The following is a 22,147-nucleotide window of genomic DNA, read 5'->3' as shown; positions in this document are numbered from 1 at the left end:
AAGAATCCGTTCCAAGTGATTTTAATTTAGGAAAACTGTTCTCAACTATTCCCACGTATAATAGAGAATCTAAGCAAGGTTTGAAATTATTATATTTTGGTGAAACAATATATCTGTTTGGTCTTCTTGCAGTCAATTTGCAGTCTACAAATGATTTGTAATTATGTTCCGGCACCCCGACCATCCGCTCAATAAAAAATTGTTCTGATACTGAACCTAGTCGATCCCTGGTCTATAGGTACATTTGCATAATTTAGGAGCTAAATTGGTGCGTGTGTATTTTATTTTGTCGTAATGCATCTTATTTTTTACATGTGCAACGAATACAGATCAGAGATTAGTTTGAGAGGTGTTGCATGTTCCTGTTCCTGCTGGAGTGAGACATTCTTTTATAAGCCCAATTATTGTGCAACCATTATAAACTCAGTTACGTGTTAAAATAGGTTTTGATGGCCATGAATTAAAAATAACTGCTATTTTTATTTTTCAACTGGTAATTGAAGCAGCGATACGCAGGCTTTAGTGCGTCAATCACCACTTTGCAATGTGAGCTGAAGGCAATAAGCATTTTGCAAACATATACTTAATTGTTCGAAACCTGAACGTTTAACTTCATATTACCATGCATGTCTTACCTTGTTTCAAAGTAGCCGAGACAAAATCCATTTCTATATACGTGGAGGCAATTATTTTATAAAGACTTGTGCCATTGAAATAAGTAGCCTATTTCTATCATGTTCTATTGTTTTTAAATCCGCTTTCTTTCTTTCATTGTCCAGTAGCCAAAGGCACCATTTTGGTCATATTAGCAACCCATGCTAGCTGTTGCGTCTTCAGATCTCCCATCTTTCAACATTTCAAACAGATATTTTCAACTGTCACATGAAACCGCTTGCAGGGGGAGTGAGCTTTTTGACAATGGTGTTTTCCGCTAATTACATTATGGAACGAACATTTGCGTGTAGCCTCCTGCCGTGCGTGCATTGCTGCATAGCTATAATGTGAAGAAATATTTGTTTATCAAAAATTTTTGCTAAATGTTTCGGATGTATTGCCTCAGCCTCAATTATTTTTGAAGTTAGTTTGATGTACTGGTTGTTTGAATTTGGGGATCTATCGTTCCACATCTGTCTCAGTCTATTTCTTGCACAGGGCCCGGTTTCCCAAAGTCATCTTAAGGCTAAGTTCATCGTTAGAACCTTTCGTAGGAGCATCGTTAAATCTCTGAGCTGTTTCCAAAAATCCTCATAATTAACATTGCACTTTAAAATGCTCAATCTTATGCCGGCCAAAGATTTGAGGAGAGAAAGCTGATCCGAGAGCAGCGCTCCCTTTCTTTCGATTCATACAACCAGTACCGTATTGACACATGCTCCAACGAAGCACTTAGCAAACGTTCTCTCTGCGTTGTGTTTTGGGAAATGCATGTTACGTCTTCGGCCGTTGTAGGAAAGATGCATCGTTAAAACACTCGTAAGCCTATGTTCATTCCCTATCAGGAAACCAGTCCAGAACGACAAGCTGACCAATAGAAGAGGTCAACTTTTCTACTGTGGGGGATCGTAGATTGACATAGGCTAGTGATTCTTCTGTTTGTTGCTCGTCTCGTCGGCTGGGGAAAAGTCAATGTGGACAGTTATTCTAACATCTTCATAGTGAGCATCAGAATTCGGTAAAAAGGACATATACCACTGCATCCTTGACTTGCATGTTCTGTTAAATTACATTTAGATTGTGGTAATTCATCTTATGTCGTTCTGAGCACTGTGTCTGGATGCCATAATCAGGTTACGCACCCCAATGCATATGGGTCCGGTAAATTTGTCAAACTTCCGGTAAATTAAAATGCTGCTGGTCAAATGTCCGGTGCCACATTTTCCTAACAGGAACCCTGACACACTCACACACACACAGTGGTCCAAACCACAGCATTCCTGTGCTGTTGGCTCAGTCCTCTGGGGTCTGCAGAGGTCCGGCCCTCCCCAGCAGAGAGCCCCTCTGAGCTCGGTGGGTTTAGCACCACTCTCTCTCTCTGCCTCTCTCTCTCTCTGCTCTCTGCCTCTCTGCCTCTCTCTCTCTCTGCCTCTCTCTCTCTCTGCCTCTCTCTCTCTCTCTCTCTCTGCCTCTCTCTCTCTCTCTCTCTCTGCCTCTCTCTCCTCTCTCTCTCTGCCTCTCTCTCTCTCTCTCTCTCTCTCTCTCTCTGCCTCTCTCTCTCTCTCTCTCTCTCTCTCTCTCTCTCTCTCTGCCTCTCTCTCTCTCCTCTCTCTCTCTCTCTCTCTCTCTCTGCTCTCTCTGCCTCTCTCTCTCTCTGCCTCTCTCTCTGCTCTCTCTGCCTCTCTCTCTCTCTCTCTCTCTCTGCCTCTCTCTCTCTCTCTCTCTGCCTCTCTCTCTCTCTCTCTCTCTGCCTCTCTCTCTCTCTCTGCCTCTCTCTCTGCCTCTCTCTCTCTCTGCCTCTCTCTCTCTCTCTCTCTCTCTCTCTCTCTCTCTCTCTCTCTCTCCTCTCTCTCTCTCTCTCTCTGCCTCTCTCTCTCTCTCTCTCTCTCTCTCTCTGCCTCTCTCTCTCTCTCTCTCTCTCTCTCTCTGCCTCTCCTCTCTCTCTCTCTCTGCCTCTCTCTGCCTCTCTCTCTGCCTCTCTCTGCCTCTCTCTCTCTCTCTCTCTCTCTCTCTCTCTCTCTCTCTGCCTCTCTCTCTCTCTGCCTCCCTCTCTCTCTCTCTCTGCCTCTCTCTCTCTGCCTCTGTCTCTCGCCTCCTGGATTGGCCAGGGCAGAAATTGGCTGTTTTCAGTCATAATATAGCTGTCATAATGAACCCAATATGGAAAAAGTACTATACTATTTGGCATGAGATATGGAATCAAAACAGAATCATGCCTTACTGTGAAAACCTTTTGATATTTCTGTAACATTGAGCTCATGTTCTTCCTGTTAGCTGGACGTTTTTCCTGGAGCAGAGATCAAAGCCATTGTGACTCGCTGCATCCGGGCTCTTCTATCGGAGGTGGCAGTGGTGGGCGGAGCTTGCACTGTGTTGTGTCAGCCAATTGAACTGAATCGTCCCCTATGCCATTTCACACACACAAACAAACACACACACACAGGTGGCTATGAGGGCCGGAGTGCAGCCAAATCCTGCCATAATTACAGATGTCAATGAGATGTCAATGAGAGGGAGGTATAGGGTGTTGGTGTGCATGGTGTTTCACTCCTTCACTAACCACTCGGCTCTCTTTCTCTCACCCAGCACAAGAATAGTGTCTTTATGAAGTCAGGTTCCACTATGGCACTCAGGCCCTCTTAAAGCAGCTGACAGATGTTTGATACGCTGTAATTCACACTGCTTATAACAAATTTGCACAGTCACTCAACGGCATTATTTTAAGGAGGACTTGTGTGTCTGGCAGTAGATTTTCAGTGTACTGTACAGTCTCCCCCTGACAGGCCCCTCAGCCAATTCTGTTAGTTCCCAGTGCTGGGCATAACACTTCTATAGACTGGGCTGAGATAATTTAGACAGCCATCCAATGGCGTGTGTGTGTGTGTGTGTGTGTGTGTGTGTGTGTGTGTGTGTGTGTGTGTGTGTGTGCGAGGAGAAAAGGAGGAGGGTGAAGAAGAGTGACTAGAAGCCCAGTGAAAGTGAACCAGGTCAGGTAGACAGGCAGGCGGTGACATTGTCCCAAATAGCACACTATTCCCTACATGGTGTACTCATTTCAGACTCTGTGTCGGTTCTAAGACAGTGAGCGTGAAGGCCCTTAGTGTCAATGTCATTCTGGGTGGGATGTCAGAGGACATTGTGTGGCGCTCCAGACTGCTGAGGGCCTAGCGGTGTGTGAGGGCTGAGGGGGCCTCTACAGTGAACTGTAGGACGACTGAGCGAGAGATCCCCAAGGACTAACACTGGAGGTCGATTAATGTAGCAACTATGAGAGGGGTTGGAGAGTAGCACTGTCACTTTAAGCTTGCTGCATGCTGACTGGCTTAGATTGATAGATTTGTATATTGGTGTGTGTGTACTGTGGGTGTTTCTCAATATGTGTGGCAGGCTCCCCGGTGGCGCAGTGTTCTAGGGCACTGCATCGCAGCGCTAGCTGTGCCACCAGAGACGCTGGGTTCGCGCCCAGGCTCTGTCGCTGCCGGCCGCGACTGGGAGGTCCGTGGGGCGACACACAATTGGCCTAGCGTCATCCGGGTTAGGGAGGGTTTGGCCCGGTAGGGATATCCTTGTCTCATCGCGCACCAGCGACTCCTGTGGCGGGCTGGGTGCAGTGCACGGTGTTTCCTCCGACACATTGGTGCGGCTGGCTTCCGGGTTGGATGCGTGCTGCGTTAAGAAGCAGTGCGGCTTGGTTGGGTTGTGTTTCGGAGGACGCACGACTTTCGACCTTCGTCTCTCCCGAGCCCGTACAGGAGTTGTAGCGATGAGACAAGATAGTAGCTACTACAACAATTGGATACCACGAAATTGGGGAGAAAAAGGGGTAAAAAAAATAAATAATAATAAAAATAAATAAATAAGAGATCTCTAATTTGTGCACAAATGTATTTACTTCCCTGTTAGTGAGCATTTCTCCTTTGCCAAGATAATTCATTGTGGCATATCAAGAAGCTCATTAAACAGTGTGATCATTACACAGGTGAACCTTGTTCTGGGGCCAATAAAAGGCCACTCTAAAATGTTTTGAGGGAGCGCGCAATTGGCATGCTGACAGTATGAATGTCCACCAGAGCTGTTGCCAAAGAATTGAATGTTAATTTCTCTATCATAAGCCGCCTCCAACATCGTTTTAGAGAATTTGGAGGCACGTCCAACCCGGACTCACAACCACAGACCACTTGCATGGCAACATGTGGACGAGCGGTTTGCTGATGTAAATATTATGAACAGAGTTCCCCATGGTGGCGGTGGAGTTATTGTATTGGCAGGCATAAGCTACGGATAATGAACACAATTGGATTTTATCGATGGCAATTTGAATGCGCAGAGATACTGTGACGAGATCCTGATGCCCATTGTCGTGCCATTCATCCTCCGCCATCACCTCATGTTTCAGCATGGTAATGCACAGCCCCATGTTGCAAGGATCTGTACACAATTCCTGAAAGCTAAAAATATCCAGCTACTTTGTACAGTCATTGAAGAGGAATGGGACAACATTCCACAGGCCACAATCAACAGCCTGATCAACTCTATGAGAAGGAGATGTGTCGCGCTGCATGAGGCAGATGGTGGTCACACTAGATACTGACTGGTTTTCTGATCCACGCCCCTACTTTTTTTTATAAAGGTATATGTCACCAACAGATGCATATCTGTTTTTACAGTCAGGTGAAATCCATAGACTGGGGCCTAATTTATTTATTTCAATTGACTGATTTTCTTATATGAGCTGTTACTCATTAAAATCTTTGAAATAGTTGAATGTTGTGTTTATATTTTTGGTCAGTATATATAAAACGCAGGCAATTCACATTTTTCACTGCACTGGGCCTTTAATGTGCAACTTTTCACTTGATCACATGAGTAATACAACACTCACATTGTTTTGGTGTTTTGTACATTCGTCCACTCTTAATAAAATCCACCAAAGTTGTGTATATCAGCAGTCAAGTTTTCAAAGTAAATCACTTTCAGTAGAGCAAAAAAACATTCCTTGATTCATCAACATTCCAGATCATTCTGTGCTTCCAACTTTGTGGCAAAAGTTTGGGGAAGGCCCTTTCCTGTTTCATCAAGACAATCCCTCCTGTGCACAACGCGAGGTCCATACAGAAATGGTTTGTCAAGGTCGGTGTGCAAGAACTTGACTGGCCTGCACAGAACCCTGACCTCAACCCCAGCAAACCCCTTTTGGGATGAATTGGAACACCGACTGCGAGCCAGGCCTAATCGCCCAACATCAGTTCCCGACCTCACTAATGCTCTTGTGACTGAATGGAAGAAGGTCTCCACAGCAATGTTCCAACATCTAGTGGAAATCTTTCCCAGAAGAGTGTGGAGGCCGTTATAGCAGGAAAGGGGAACCAACTCCATATCAATGTGCATGATTTTGGAATGAGATGTTGGCAGGTGTTCACATACATTTGGTCATGTTGTGTACCTTATTCTCATACCCCATGTTACAATACATTGTTTAACTTTTTGTACACATTGTTTTTGTGAACAATTTACACACACACACACACACACACACACACACACAGTATAATTGATTTGAAATGTTTAATTAATAGTAGCAAGAGGAGCGTTTGGATCTCCAAGAGGGTCTTTCAATACAGACTTTTCACCTGAGATCATTATAGCATTCATTGCGCATTCAGAATGTTCTCACACAGGGAAGACTCGGACGTAGTGGTCAGGCATTTGAAATGATTTCGCTATTCCAATAATATCCCCCCTAAAATATGGTTATCCGGATATTCGAAATGCATATCATGTTTTTTATTTTTTTAAATGTTTGTACACTATTCCTAAATGAATGATAACATAGTACATCGCTATTAGACTTTTACCCATGTGCAATACCTGCTCTATTTGTCTATTACAAAAAACACTATCACATCCACTTTTCACTTCTCATTGCCAATGTTGTATGTGCCCGTTAGGTGTAAAAGTATGTTCTGTACATCTGTCTCCTACTGGTCATTCAGCCTTCCAACCCGAGGCCCCAGGCCAATTGTTCCATTCTAAACCGACACCTCTTTCAGAGACAACCAACCAACCAACAGGTGGCACTCTTAAAGATATCTACAACTCTTCAATGGTCATATCAATGAATGAATGATATTATAGTCCCATTGATTCTGGAAAAATATAACTTAAAGAGCCTTATGAGCCAAGTTGTTTTACTTTAGTATTTGTAAACCATGCATTTGTAAAGGAATAACACATACACTGTATTATTGCTTTTTAATGCTTTATTCGTTGTAGTAAGAGGAGCGTTGGGTCTCCAAGAGGGTGTTACAGTACAGACTCACCTGAGACCATTACAGCAGTTGGCGTTCTCACATAGGGAAGAGCAGGAAGCCACTAAAGATATTGTGATTATAATCACTATCCAAGAGCTGGTTCTTTGAGGGGAGCCTCATGTACACCACATCTCCCTTCTCCAGCTCCTCCACCTCTCTCTCGCTGGCTGTCACTCTGGCGCCCATGGCTGACAGTTCAGATCCTTGGCCTGAAACAAAAGCCGTTAATGGAAACGAAAGCCGTTCATTTTGACAGTCTATATAAAATCTTGTTCATACACCCAGTAAGGAGAAATGAGTTACCTGCATTCTCTTTCTTTAGTTTCTCTACCTAGCCCTCGGTTGCTGTCGTTCTTGCCTCCATAACTCACAGCTTGTCTCGCTCCTCTGAAACGATATCTCTCAGCTTCAGCGCAAATTCTTTCAGCTTCAGGACATATTCTCTCAGCTTCTGCACCTCAGTCAAGCAGTCATGTCCGGTGGGTGTGCGTTCGTCGGTCGTGACAGTAGCTTCAGTCCCTCTGCGCACTGAACTCCACTCACTGTGCTCTCTCTGCCTGTGCTGTGACCCTGTTGAGTGATGTCATTCTCTCTGAGCCATCCACTCCCTCCCTGAGCCCGTGACCCAGACAGACAGAACAGCAACACCAGCAGAGCTACAGCACCCTTCATTCTGAAACAATGCCTCTTCAGATATGATGCAGTTGATGATGCTCAGTCCCGGTCTTTATACGCACACACACATCCTAGGTAGAGCTACGTGAGACCGGTTCATCATGGAAAATTTTTTGTTCAACTAAAGCCCAAGATTTGAGAGAACATTTGGTCAGATAAGTTTAGCCACGTAGCAAGTCATTTCAACCGATGCTGTCCAAGACGTTGAGAAATCTGCAACTGTTCTTTAGTAACTTATCTACTAATTTCTTTGCACAGTTTGTCGATATATTTTTGTCTGGTAGAATTGTCGCCAGTGTTAACAATATGGTCCCTGTGATGTGGTTATATTTTTATAATGAAATTATTTTAGTTATAAATAATGTAATAGTCTAAAACAATGTTGTTTAGGTTTCAAACAGACCAATCACTGAGATGAGATGACCATTGACGCGGCAGGTAGCCTAGTGGTTAGAGCATTGGACTACTAACCGAAAGGTTGCAAGATCAAATCCCCGAGCTGACGAGGTAAAACTATCTGTCGTTCTTCCCTGAACATGGCCGTCGTTGTAAATAAGAATTTGTTCTTAACTGACTTGCCTACTTAAATAAATGTAAAAAATAAATAAAGTGAACAGTTGTAAATATTGCAGATTGTACCTTTAATACTGAAAAAGAGTGCCACCTGTTGGTTGGTTGGTTGGTTGTCTTTGAAAGATGTGTCAGTTTAGAATAGAACAATTGGCCTGGGGCCTTGGGTTAGAAGGCTGAATGACCAGTAGGAGACAGATGTACAGAACACACTTTTGCGCCTAACGGGCACATACAACATTGGCAATGAGAAGTGGAAGTGATAGTGGTCCCTGCATATTGCCAATGTCAACTATTACTGTTTTTTTGTAATGGACAGAAATAGAGCAGGTATTACACAGTGGTTATAGCACTGGTATATACAGTGTTACGTTATAGCTATGTGCTATGTTATGCTGCTATATACAGTTTTACGTTATAGCTATGTGCTATGTTATGCTGCTATATACAGTGTTACGTTATAGCTATGTGCTATGTTATGCTGCTATATACAGTGTTACGTTATAGCTATGTGCTATGTTATGCTGCTATATACAGTGTTACGTTATAGCTATGTGCTATGTTATGCTGCTATATACAGTGTTACGTTATAGCTATGTGCTATGATATGCTGCTATATACAGTGTTACGTTATAGCTATGTGCTATGATATGCTGCTATATACAGTGTTACGTTATAGCTATGTGCTATGATATGCTGCCACATACAGTGTTACGTTATAGCTATGTGCTATGATATGCTGCTACATACAGTGTTACGTTATAGCTATGTGCTATGATATGCTGCTATATACAGTGTTATAGCTATGTGCTATGATATGCTGCTACATACAGTGTTACGTTATAGCTATGTGCTATGTTATGCTGCTATATACAGTGTTACGTTATAGCTATGTGCTATGATATGCTGCTACATACAGTGTTACGTTATAGCTATGTTATGCTGCTACATACAGTGTTACGTTATAGCTATGTTATGCTGCTACATACAGTGTTACGTTATAGCTATGTTATGCTGCTATATACAGTGTTACGTTATAGCTATGTGCTATGATATGCTGCTATATACAGTGTTACGTTATAGCTATGTGCTATGATATGCTGCCACATACAGTGTTACGTTATAGCTATGTGCTATGATATGCTGCTACATACAGTGTTACGTTATAGCTATGTGCTATGATATGCTGCTATATACAGTGTTATAGCTATGTGCTATGATATGCTGCTACATACAGTGTTACGTTATAGCTATGTTATGCTGCCACATACAGTGTTACGTTATAGCTATGTTATGCTGCTATATACAGTGTTACGTTATAGCTATGTGCTATGATATGCTGCTACATACAGTGTTACGTTATAGCTATGTTATGCTGCTATATACAGTGTTACGTTATAGCTATGTTATGCTGCTACATACAGTGTTACGTTATAGCTATGTGCTATGATATGCTGCTACACACAGTGTTACGTTATAGCTATGTTATGCTGCTACATACAGTGTTACGTTATAGCTATGTTATGCTGCCACATACAGTGTTACGTTATAGCTATGTTATGCTGCCACATACAGTGTTACGTTATAGCTATGTTATGCTGCTATATACAGTGTTACGTTATAGCTATGTTATGCTGCTATATACAGTGTTACGTTATAGCTATGTGCTATGATATGCTGCTATATACAGTGTTACGTTATAGCTATGTGCTATGATATGCTGCTACATACAGTGTTACGTTATAGCTATGTGCTATGATATGCTGCCACATACAGTGTTACGTTATAGCTATGTTATGCTGCTATATACAGTGTTACGTTATAGCTATGTTATGCTGCTATATACAGTGTTACGTTATAGCTATGTGCTATGATATGCTGCTACATACAGTGTTACGTTATAGCTATGTGCTATGTTATGCTGCTATATACAGTGTTACGTTATAGCTATGTGCTATGATATGCTGCTACATACAGTGTTACGTTATAGCTATGTGCTATGATATGCTGCTACATACAGTGTTACGTTATAGCTATGATATGCTGCTATATACAGTGTTACTGTAACGGCGTTCTTCGTTTGTGGAAGAAAGAGAGTCGGACCGAAATGCAGCGTGTAGGTTACTCATGTGCTTTAATAAAGGAAATAGCGATACATGAAATAACTGTGAGATACAAAACAACAAACGGAACGTGAAACTATACAGCCTATCTGGTGAATACACAAAGACAGGTACAATCACCCACGAAATACAACGTGAACACAGGCTACCTAAATACGGTTCCCAATCCGAGACAACGAGAAGCACCTGACTCTAATTGAGAACCGCCTCAGGCAGCCAAGCCTAACTAGACACACCCCTAATCAACACAATCCCAATTACTACAAACCCCAATACGAAACACAACATATAAACCCATGTCACACCCTGGCTTACCCAAACATATACCAAAAACACAAAATATAATGACCAAGGCGTGACAGAACCCCCCTAAGGTGCGGACTCCGGGACGCACCTCAAGAGCATAGGGAGGGTCCGGGTGGGCGTCTGTCAATGGTGCCGGTTCTGGCTCGGGACGTGGACCCCACTCCATGAATGTCCTAGTTCCTCCCCTTCGCGTCCTGGGATAATCCACCCTCTCCGCCGACCATGGCCTAATAGTCCTCACCCAGATCCCCACATAACTGAGGAGCCACTCGGGACAGAGGGGCAGCTCGGGACAGAGGGGCAGCTCGGGACAGAGGGGCAGCTCGGGACAGAGGGGCAGCTCGGGACAGAGGGGCAGCTCGGGACCGAGGGGATGCCCGGGACCGAGGGGAAGCCCGGGACCGAGGGGAAGCCCGGGACTGTGAGGAAGCTCAGTACTGAGATGAAGCTCAGACAGGTAGTAGGCTCCGGTAAATCCTGGCTGGCTGGCGGAACTGGAAGATTCTGGTTGTCTGGCAGATCTGGAAGAGACTGGTTGTCTGGCAGATCTGGAAGAGACTGGTTGTCTGGCAGATCTGGAAGAGACTGGTTGTCTGGCAGATCTGGAAGAGACTGGTTGTCTGGCAGATCTGGAAGAGACTGGTTGTCGGGCAGATCTGGAAGAGACTGGTTGTCGGGCAGATCTGGAAGAGACTGGTTGTCTGGCAGATCTGGAAGAGACTGGTTGTCTGGCAGATCTGGAAGAGACTGGTTGTCTGGCAGATCTGGAAGAGACTGGTTGTCTGGCAGATCTGGAAGAGACTGGTTGTCTGGCAGATCTGGAAGAGACTGGTTGTCTGGCAGATCTGGAAGAGACTGGTTGTCTGGCGGATCTGGAAGAGACTGGTTGTCTGGCACTTCTGGCGGATCCTGGCAGACTGGCGGCGCTGGGCAGACTGGCGACACTGGGCAGACTGGGAGCACTGGCGGCGCTGGGCAGACTGGGAGCACTGGCGGCGCTGGGCAGACTGGCATCTGGCTGCTTCATGCAGACTGACAGCACTTGGCAGACTGACAGATCTCTGCAGACTGGCAGCTCAGGCTGCTCCGAACAGGCAGGAGGCTCCGGCAGCGCAGGAGAGGATACAGGCTCTGGCTGCGCTGAACAGGCGGGAGGCTCCGGCAGCGCAGGAGAGGAGACAGGCTCTGGCTGCGCTGAACAGGCGGGAGACTCCGACAGCGTAGGAGGGAAGGAAGGCTCTGGCTGTGTTGAACAGGCGAGGCGCACTGAAGGCCTGGTGCGTGGTGCTAGAACTGGTGGTATTTGATCGAGGACACGCACAGGAAGCCTGGTGCGGGGGAGCTGCTACCGGAGGACTGTTGTGTAGAGGTGGCTCTGGATAGACCGGACCGTGCAGGCGCACTGGAGCTCTTGAGCACCGAGCCTGCCCAAGCTTACCTGGCTCGATGCCCACTCTAGCCCGGCCAATAGGAAGAGCTGGTATGTGTCGCAGCTGGCTCTGCACCCGCACTGGAAACACCGTGCGCTCCATAGCATAACACGGTGCCTGCCCGGTCTCTCTAGCCCAACGGTGAGCACAGGGAGTATGCGCAGGTTTCCTACCTGGCATAACTATTCTCCCTTCTAGCCTCCCCCCAATACATTTTTTGGGGTGACTTTCCAGTTTCCAACCGAGTCGCCGTGCTGCTTCCTCATACCTGCGCCTCTCCGCTTTAGCTGCTTCTATTTCCTCCTTGGGACGGCGATATTCTCCCGGCTGCGCCCAGGGTCCTTTTCCGTCTAAGATCCTCTCCCAAGACCAGAAGTCCTTATATTGCTGCTCCTCACAATTAACAGGAAGAGTAGGCTCAGGTCTGATTCCTGACTCAGCCACTCTCTCTCTGCGCTCTCCCCCGTTACTTTCGGTTTTTGCTCTGCGTCGCCGTGTTTTCCTTTTTGACTCCATTAGCCTGTAGCCCTCTTCGCACTGCTGTAGGGAATCCCAGGCGGGCTCCTGCACTCGCTCTGGGTCGGCCGCCCACCTGTCGATTTCTTCCCACGTAGTATACTCCATACTTCTGCTGTCCATAACGTCGTCCTTTAGCTGCTGCCAGTTTACACGCTGCTCGGTCCGTTTACGGTGGGTGATTCTGTAACGGTTTTCTAATGGTGAAGGAGAGTCGGACCAAAATGCAGCGTGTAGGTTACTCATGTGCTTTAATAAAGGAAATAGCGATACATGAAATAACTGTGAGATACAAAACAACAAACGGAACGTGAAACTATACAGCCTATCTGGTGAATACACAAAGACAGGTACAATCACCCACGAAATACAACGTGAACACAGGCTACCTAAATACGGTTCCCAATCCGAGACAACGAGAAGCACCTGACTCTAATTGAGAACCGCCTCAGGCAGCCAAGCCTAACTAGACACACCCCTAATCAACACAATCCCAATTACTACAAACCCCAATACGAAACACAACATATAAACCCATGTCACACCCTGGCTTACCCAAACATATACCAAAAACACAAAATATAATGACCAAGGCGTGACAATTACGTTATAGCTATGTTATGCTGCTACATACAGTGTTACGTTATAGCTATGTTATGCTGCTACATACAGTGTTACGTTATAGCTATGTTATGCTGCCACATACAGTGTTACGTTATAGCTATGTTATGCTGCTATATACAGTGTTACGTTATAGCTGTGCTATGATATGCTGCTACATACAGTGTTACGTTATAGCTATGATATGCTGCTATATACAGTGTTACGTTATAGCTATGTGCTATGATATGCTGCTACATACAGTGTTACGTTATAGCTATGATATGCTGCTATATACAGTGTTACGTTATAGCTATGTGCTATGATATGCTGCTACATACAGTGTTACGTTATAGCTATGTGCTATGATATGCTGCTACATACAGTGTTACGTTATAGCTATGATATGCTGCTATATATAGTGTTACGTATGTGCTACATACAGTGTTATGCTATGCTATGTTATACAGTGTTACGTTATAGCTATGTGCTATGATATGCTGCTATATACAGTGTTACGTTATAGCTATGTGCTATGATATGCTGCTATATACAGTGTTACGTTATAGCTATGATATGCTGCTATGTTATAGCTATGTTATGCTGCTATATACAGTGTTACGTTATAGCTATGTGCTATGATATGCTGCTACATACAGTGTTACGTTATAGCTATGTGCTATGTTATGCTGCTATATACAGTGTTACGTTATAGCTATGTGCTATGATATGCTGCTATATACAGTGTTACGTTATAGCTATGATATGCTGCTATATACAGTGTTACGTTATAGCTATGTTATGCTGCTATATACAGTGTTACGTTATAGCTATGTGCTATGATATGCTGCTACATACAGTGTTACGTTATAGCTATGTGCTATGTTATGCTGTGTTACGTTATTAAGGCTAGCAGGCTAACATAGCCTAATATAACCATAGCACAATGGAAAAGCACACTATATGCAGAGGATAACCAAGCACACCATATGAACAGGGCCAACTAGCAGCTTATTGCAGTACCAGTAAGTTAGCTAGCTAGGCTAGCAGGCCAAAGCACAACATCGCTATTAATGTATTACCACTGTGCAATACCTGCTTTATTTCGCTCTATTACAGACAGAAATCTCTTTCTCATTCTCTTCATTCTCGCTCTCTTTCTCTCCCTCCCTCAGTACTGAGGACTGGACAGGCGTGGTTCCATCTGTTCTGGGCCAGTCCTGTCCTGATGCCGCAGCTGAACAAACATAGCTGCCATGAAATGCTGCTGTGCTGTAATGGGGAAATGTAGCTCACATGTATTAATTAGTACTGTTTAAGGAGGTGTTTCCTGCCAATACAGCCCCCATGTGATGAGCAGTGAAAACAGAACTGGGTGACTGGGGTTCACCTCTACCACACCAAAGGCACAGGGTCTCCCTGACTCACTCAGGACTTCCTGACCTCCTTTTTCTATCCCTTTTCTCTTTATTTTTCCTCCTTCTCGGTCTCCTCTCTCATGCGGCCCAGATGTTTCTCTCTGCCATCCTTCCCTCGTTCCAATACTCCACCCTTCTCTTTGGTCTGCCTCTGTCTCTCTCTCTCTCCAGGTGATTGTTGTTACACAATCCAATGGTCATGTGGCCCATCCAGAATGGCTGCCCCCATGGTCATATCCTTGTTAGCCTAACTGTATTGTGTATAGTAGCCTAGCCCGTAGGGTTTGGTCTACTAGCCTAGCATGCAACTTACTATTACTGCATTATGCTGCATTATCCCTGTTCTGCTGTGCTGTAATGGGGAAATGTAGCTCAGATTTATGAAATAGTACTGTATACAAAGGTGTTTCCTGCCAACACAGCCCCCATGTGACCAGTGACTGGGTTCACTTCAACCACACCCCACAGGGTCTACTCCCTCACTCTCTCCAGACTATTCCTTCGTCTCTTCTATCCACTTTTTCCTCTTTCTTTTTCCTCCTCTCTCTGTCTCATGCGGCCCAGATGTTCTTCTCTGTCGTACTTCCCTCGTTCTATACTCCAGCCTTCTCTTCATTTTTTTATGGATTCTCTCCCTGTCATTGTATCCCCATTCTTTCCTTGACACAGAAACACTCTTTCTAGCATGTTGAAAACACATCTCTCTCTCTCTGTCTCTCTCTCTCTGTCTCTCTCTCTGTCTCCCCCCCCCCCCTCCCCTAGGCAGTGACTGCTGTAAACCTTTCCGTGACTAGCTGTCATTAATCTTCTCTCTCCAGGGGCAGGCTCTTGACTCTGTGCCTGTTACAGTGGTTCACAGGGAGAGAGGAAACTTAAAACGTTCCTCCCAAACACACCCGTGTGTGGTGTTGCTGTGTTCTTTGCCCCCTGGGAACTGATGCGGTCCGACAAGGATGCAGTGGAGTGCGAGGAGCACTAACACCACTTATGAGCATGTCTTTGAATTACCACCCTGGCTGCTAATAGTGTGGACAGGAGTGTGCTGTTAGCCTCAGTTTATTGATGCTCCGGAGGGCCTAGGATGGGGTGACATGAGTGCTGTGTTGTTGTTTTGAATAGATTTGAGTTTCTTCTCTTCTAATTGTTCAGCAGTATGCATTTTCTCCCAACTCTTCATATCCAACTGACTCCTCGTGTGTCTCCTTAGCAATTGTTTCCAAGTCATTTCCTGTCCTGAGAATGAGCCCCGATCCATAGTCTGCGGTTTTATTGTGATGGCGATCTCCTCCAGTGTTGACTCTTTAGACTGAGCACTACTGCCTTTTAACTGACCCCGGAAACTGCCAGCAGCAAAATAACACAGTTTCCCCCCATGTTATGTACTGTACATCATTCAAATACAGTTTCCTCCTCGCTAACCAACCAACCACCCGCCCACCCTCCAACCAGACGTCTACCACACGTAGCCACGATACATCTCCAACTCTATTGAAGCAGCGAGGTTAAAGTGAATGTAATGCTTCACATGCAAACTCGACGCTCTGGAATCTCTCCCATTTAGACCTCTAAACCAATGTCAATGAGCGACCCATTGATTAGGGTAATGGCAATCAGAAATGTCATCTGAAAGGCCATCAGACAATGATCTAAGAAGTGGTGTCCTCTAAAGTGTTATCATGTGTTCCACAGGAACTTGGCCATTGGCATAGGGATCCAGAATTTCCCAGAGGGCCTTGCGGTGAGCCTCCCTCTGCGAGGTGCAGGGATGTCCACATGGAAAGCCTTCTGGTGAGTAACAACTCTTAATATCCAAACAGTATCTCCACATGATCATCACTGTTTCTCTGCACCTTAACTCACAGGGCCTTCAGAAAGTATTCACACCCCTTGACTTTTTCCATGTTTTGTTGTGTTACAGCCTGCATTTAAAATGGATTCAATTTAGATTTTGTGGCGCTGATCTACACATAATACCCCATAATGTAAAAGTGTAATTACGTTTGTTTAAATGTTTACATATTCATTAAAAATGAAAAGCTGAAATGTCTTGATCAACAAGTATTCAAGCCCTTTATGGCAAGCCTAAATAAGTTCAGGAGTAAAAACAAGTCCCATAATAAGTTGCGTGGACTCATTCTGTGTTCAATAATAGTGGTTAACATGATTTTTGAATGACCCCATCTCTGTACCCCACATATACAATTATCTGTAAGGTCCCCCAATCAAGTAGTGAATTTCAAGCACAGATTCAACCACAAAGGCCAGGGAGGTTTTCAATGCCTCGCAAAGAAGGGCACCAATTGGTAGATGTGCAAAAAAAAAAAAGCACCAACCTAAACGACAGAAAGAAAAGAAGGAAGCTGGAACAGAATAAACAAATATTCCAAAACATGCATCCTGTTTGCAACAAGGTACTTAAGTAATAATGCAAAACAAATTGGCAGAGAAATTAACTTTTTGTCCTGAATACAAAGCGTTATGTTTGGGGCAAATCAGCCTTGTATCTCCAGGAATAGTTTCTAGTTTTAGCCAGGCAGAGCCCCGTACAGTCCCTTAACCCCCTGTCTGTGGAGGGCAGAAGACTCACCAGATGATGGGATGCTTTGAAGACTTATCGAATCAAGATGTTTTTATTTCTTCATACATTTTTTTCCTAAATGTTGTACATTTTCTTCCACTTTGACATTACAGTATTTTGTGTTGATCGTTGACCAAAAATGACAATTATATCCATTTTAATCCCATTTTGTAACGGAAAAAGTCAAAGGGTGTGAATACTTCCTGTATATTAAACTGTATATTAAAATAATTGTTTTTGTTTGACAGCAAATGACATAAAGGGTACTATCTAGGGTTTTGACTAACTCCTCTCTCAGGTACGGACAGCTCAGTGGAATGGTAGAACCAATCGCCGGGTTGCTAGGAGCTGTTGCCGTGGTGCTGGCAGAACCACTGTTACCGTACGCCCTGGCATTCGCTGCAGGAGCTATGGTGTATGTGGTGGTTGATGACATCATCCCAGAGGCTCAACTCAGGTGTGTAGAGAGAGGTTATTTTTTTACTGTGCTCTCCTAACCCATGTCTTAGTCAAGGCTTAGTCCATGTCCAACCCTTTAGAAAACACTGGAACAATATTTCCTAGTAATACAGTACCAGTCAAAAGTTAGGATGCACCTACTCATTCAAGAGTTTTTTTTTTTTTCCTACATGTAGAATAATAGTGAAGACATCAAAACTATGAAGTAACACATATATAATCCAGTAGTAACAAAAAAAAAGTGTTAAACAAATCAAATGATATTTTACAGTTTAGATGCTTCAAAGAAATTCCACAAATTAACTTTTGACAAGGCACACCTGTTCATTGAAATGCATTCCAGGTGACTACCTCATGAAGCTGGTTGAGAGAATGCCAAGAGAGTGCAAAACTGTCATCCATACATAGGGTGGCTACTTTGAAGAATCTCAACTATAAAATATATTTATATTTGTTTAACACTTTTTCAAATCAAATCAAATTGTATTGATCACATACACATGGTTAGCAGATGGTATTGCGAGTGTAGTGAAATGCTTGGTTACTGCATGATTCCATATGTGTTATTACATCATTTTGATGTCTTCACTATTATTCTACGATGTAGAAAATAGTGAAAATAAAGGAAAACCCTTGAATGAGTAGGTGTGCCCAAACTTTTGACTGATACTGTCCATTAACAGATTTTTCTACCCTGGTTCCAACTCTGTGCGTACAGTAGTTGTTCATAGCTCTGTGACTCTGAGCTGGACTAGATCAATTGCTGTCTTTGTGTTAGTCGCGAGGAGGAAGAGTGGGAGCGGAGCAACGACACTGTCCCCCTGGAATGTTCTGGTTTTCACAACCCTGGGCGTGTTGTTTTCTTTAAGAAGTGAGACAGGGAACGAGCTGTCCTTTTGACTTGTGTGGGTCCACTGTCACTGTGAAGTGTGTGCCTGCTAGCATGTTTAGGGTCTGTGTGTGTGTTTTAGTAACCTGACAGATTTCCATGTGCTCGGCTTATCTCTGTGTCTCAATGTATTGTATATGATTGAAGTACTGTATAAATACACCAACATTGATTAACACTGTCCATGTATATTGTCTTGAAGTGGGAACGGTAAGTTGGCTTCCTGGACCTCCATCCTGGGCTTTGTAGTGATGATGTCACTTGACGTTGGGCTGGGCTGAGGCCTCACCTCCACGTAGAACACCTCGCTGATGTCACAGAATGATGTCACGGCTAATCGCCAGACCTTGGGGAAAAAAGGGACCAAATCTGCCTTCTCTAATTGCTTGCTTTTGTTGTATTTATTTTTATTTTGACATTTTGTGAATTTGGTTGTTGCTTTTTGGGATACTGGATCCTTATTATAAAATGTGATGATACTTGAAAAGTGGTGTTTGTATGACTAGTTTAGACTGGTACTGAGACAGCCATGTATGAAAAATGTATAGTTGATTTTGAATAGATGTTTATGGAGTGTGTGTGTGTAATTGGGTTTACACCTCTAAGGGCTAAGTCCATTTTGGCTCCAGCTGTGTCAGCCCACTCCACAGTTGGACCTCAAGACTGTGTTTTGAAGGCTAGTTATGGTCACTGAAGGAAACACAGGGATCTGTGTCTACAGATATGTCACAAATAACCAGCTGAATGTGTCGGCTTGCCTGATCCTTGAGAAGGATCTTTGCTCGGATAACGATGTAATGTATTTACAAATTGTGCACACCCTGATTCATTCAGGATGGAATGTTTTTTTCTTCCTCAATTATCAAACATTTAAATGACCAAGTGGTTCCGTCTGTTTTTTCCTTGCTTTATTTAGCTTTTTCTCGCATACATTCTCTATCAACCTCAGGCTGGCCATTGTGTGTGTTTGGATGAAGGGAATGTGGTGTGGATGAAGAGAATGTGAATAGCAACATTTTACAGCTAGCTTCTCCTTATCTTTTTCTCAACTACGGCATACACATTCCATTCGTATTGCGTTATTATAATATGACATTCAGTTATCATTACAGGTGAAATTACATATAATTACTAATACGACATGTTTGTGAAAAGAGCGATATTGCAGCTAGCCAAATGCAATGCTAGCTACACAACCCAGATGCAACCTCCTTTTTGCTTGTTCATTTGTATGTTCATGAACTGTACTGTACTGCTGGAGTTTGGTGGGGGCTTCTAAACCCTCTGGCCTTATTGTACTGCAGACCTCCTGGCCTTACAGCTATGTATGGGACAACGTCTCAGAGTAGGAGTGCTGATCTAGGATCAGCCCCCCCCCCGTTCATGTAATCTTATTAATTGTGATTTAAAAAAGTAAAAAATGATCCTAGATCAGCACTCTTACTCGGACACGCTTGATTGAAATGAACCCTGAGGAGTATACTACAAAGCAGGATCAATGAGTTAGCCAGTAAACTTACATAAATTATTATTTTTTAAATGTGTTTGATTAGCCTGAAACGGGCATGGTCTGATTTAACTCAACCAAAAACACATATCTTAGCTTAGATTACTTAATGAAACAGAAAAGCAATAGTTATTTTGGGTTGTTTATCCAAGTTAGCTGGCTAACTCATTGATCCTGCGTCGCGGTATACCCCTCAGGTCTCCCTGCCTGATTCTATTCTTGGCGGGGCCTGGATAGAACCATTCCCAAGGAAAAGTGTCATGGAGAGAGATGTGGTGATGATGTAATAAACCAAAACTGATTCCACTATGCGTTTTTCTCCGTTGTTAGTTAGAGGTGTCAACCCTGGTTCAGTCACTGACTCACGATTCACTGGAATCATTAACATATTGTACTGTAGACCTTTACCGTAAATGCAACTGTGCTCTTACTGCACAGGGTCTAAGCCTAACTGAAAAGATATGTAATAACTTAAAGGTTCTTGTAAATCATGCTTTGATGCCATTGGGAGATATGTATAAAAACACGATACAGTGCATTCAGAAAGTATTCATACCACTTGACTTATTCCACATTTTGTTGTGTTGCAGCCTGATGTGTAATTTTTTTTTTTAAATCTCTCCCATCTACACACAATACCCCATAATGACAAAGTGAAAACATGTTTTTAGAAAGGTTTGCACATTTATTGAAAATGAAATAGAGGAATGTCTCATTCACATAAGTATTCACTCCCCTTTGCTACTACACTCCCAAATTGAGTGTTGAAAGTTTCCAAGAGAGCAGTGATCTCCATCATTGGCATATTAAAAAATATTGAACTACCCATACCTAGAGCTGTCCGTATGACCAAACTGAGCAACCGGGCAATGAGGTGACCAAGAACCCAATGACCATTCTGACAGAAATACTGAGTTTTTTGGTTGAGATGGCAGAACCTGCCAGAAGGACAAGTCTCTGCGGCACTTCAACAATCTGGGCTTAATGGGAGAGTGAACAGACGGAAGCCACTCCTGAGAGACAGCCACATGACTGCGCGCCTGGAGTTTGCAAAAAGGCAAGTGAAAAACAGATCATAAGGCAAAAATATTATGTGGTCAAACCAGGCACAGCTCATCACCTGTCTAACACCATCCCTACCGTGAAGCATGGTGGTGGCAGCATCATGCTATGGGGATGCTTTTCAGCGGCAGGGACTGGGAGACTGTTAAGGATAGAGAGAACAATGAATGTGGCCAAATACAGACAAATCCTTGATGAGAACCTGCTTCAGAGTGCAAACGACCTTAGTCTGGGGTGAAGATTCACATTCCAACAGGACAATGACCCCAAACATATAGCCAAACCAAGGCTGGAATGGCTTCAGCCAAAGGCCAGACTTGAATCCAAATGAAAATCTGTGGAAAGACTTGAAGATGGCTGTTTACCGCCACTGCCCATCTAACTTAATCCTTAAGAGTTTATTGACACAGTAGTGCGTCAATCTAAGTAACATAATCAAAGAATCCTCATTAAAAACCAGTCAGTTTAAGGTAGAGAGATTAGGGGTTTTTCATGGAAGGCATCTCAATCCACCACATTCACGAAAACATATGTAGCGTCCGAATGGCCTACAAAATATTATGACCACTCTGGAAACGGGAGACTCATGAACACGGTGGTGTTCTCCGATTTGCTCTACAAAAGGTAATTCGTGGAATTTATTTCCTTAATGTGTTTGAGCCAATCAGTTGTGTTGTGAAAAGGTAGGGGTGGTATACAGAAGATACCCCTATTTGGTGAAAGACCATGTCCGTATTATCGCAAGAACAGCTCAAATAAGCAAAGAGAAACGAAAGTCCATAATTTCTTTAAGACATGAAGGTCAGTTGTGAGAGAAAGATTGTTATAATACTTTTATTGCATCAAATGGTTGTTTTATTCAACATAAGAGTATTCTTATAGATATTGTGTGTGTTTTATACTGAGGATGGGCCTATGTCTTTGGGTGATGAAACCTAAAGAGCATTCCAGAGCATGAGTTAATGTTTCTGTTCTATATGGTACCAGACAGAGATGGTTCCAGTTTGGAGTCGGAGGGCCAGACACTGGTCTATAAAATGAAAACTGTT

At 43.7% G+C, this 22,147-nt stretch overlaps 1 protein-coding gene across 2 annotated transcripts in view; it reads left to right on the top strand.

The window, feature by feature from the left end:
- LOC115106415 (zinc transporter ZIP11-like) overlaps positions 1-20,342 on the top strand; it is a 136,074-nt gene extending 115,732 nt beyond the window's left edge. For both annotated transcript variants that reach the window (XM_029629128.2, XM_029629127.2), the window contains exons 8-10: positions 16,293-16,391; positions 17,480-17,638; positions 18,732-20,342. In XM_029629128.2, the coding sequence (XP_029484988.2) occupies positions 16,293-16,391; positions 17,480-17,638; positions 18,732-18,810 (337 nt within the window). In that variant the 3' untranslated portion in view covers positions 18,811-20,342. The remainder of the gene's footprint in view (positions 1-16,292; positions 16,392-17,479; positions 17,639-18,731) is intronic.
- Positions 20,343-22,147: the final 1,805 nt, after the last annotated feature.

The sequence above is a fragment of the Oncorhynchus nerka genome, linkage group LG23 (assembly GCF_034236695.1).
Source record: "Oncorhynchus nerka isolate Pitt River linkage group LG23, Oner_Uvic_2.0, whole genome shotgun sequence".
NCBI lineage: Eukaryota > Metazoa > Chordata > Actinopteri > Salmoniformes > Salmonidae > Oncorhynchus > Oncorhynchus nerka.
This window is presented reverse-complemented; position numbering and strand designations above follow the sequence as displayed.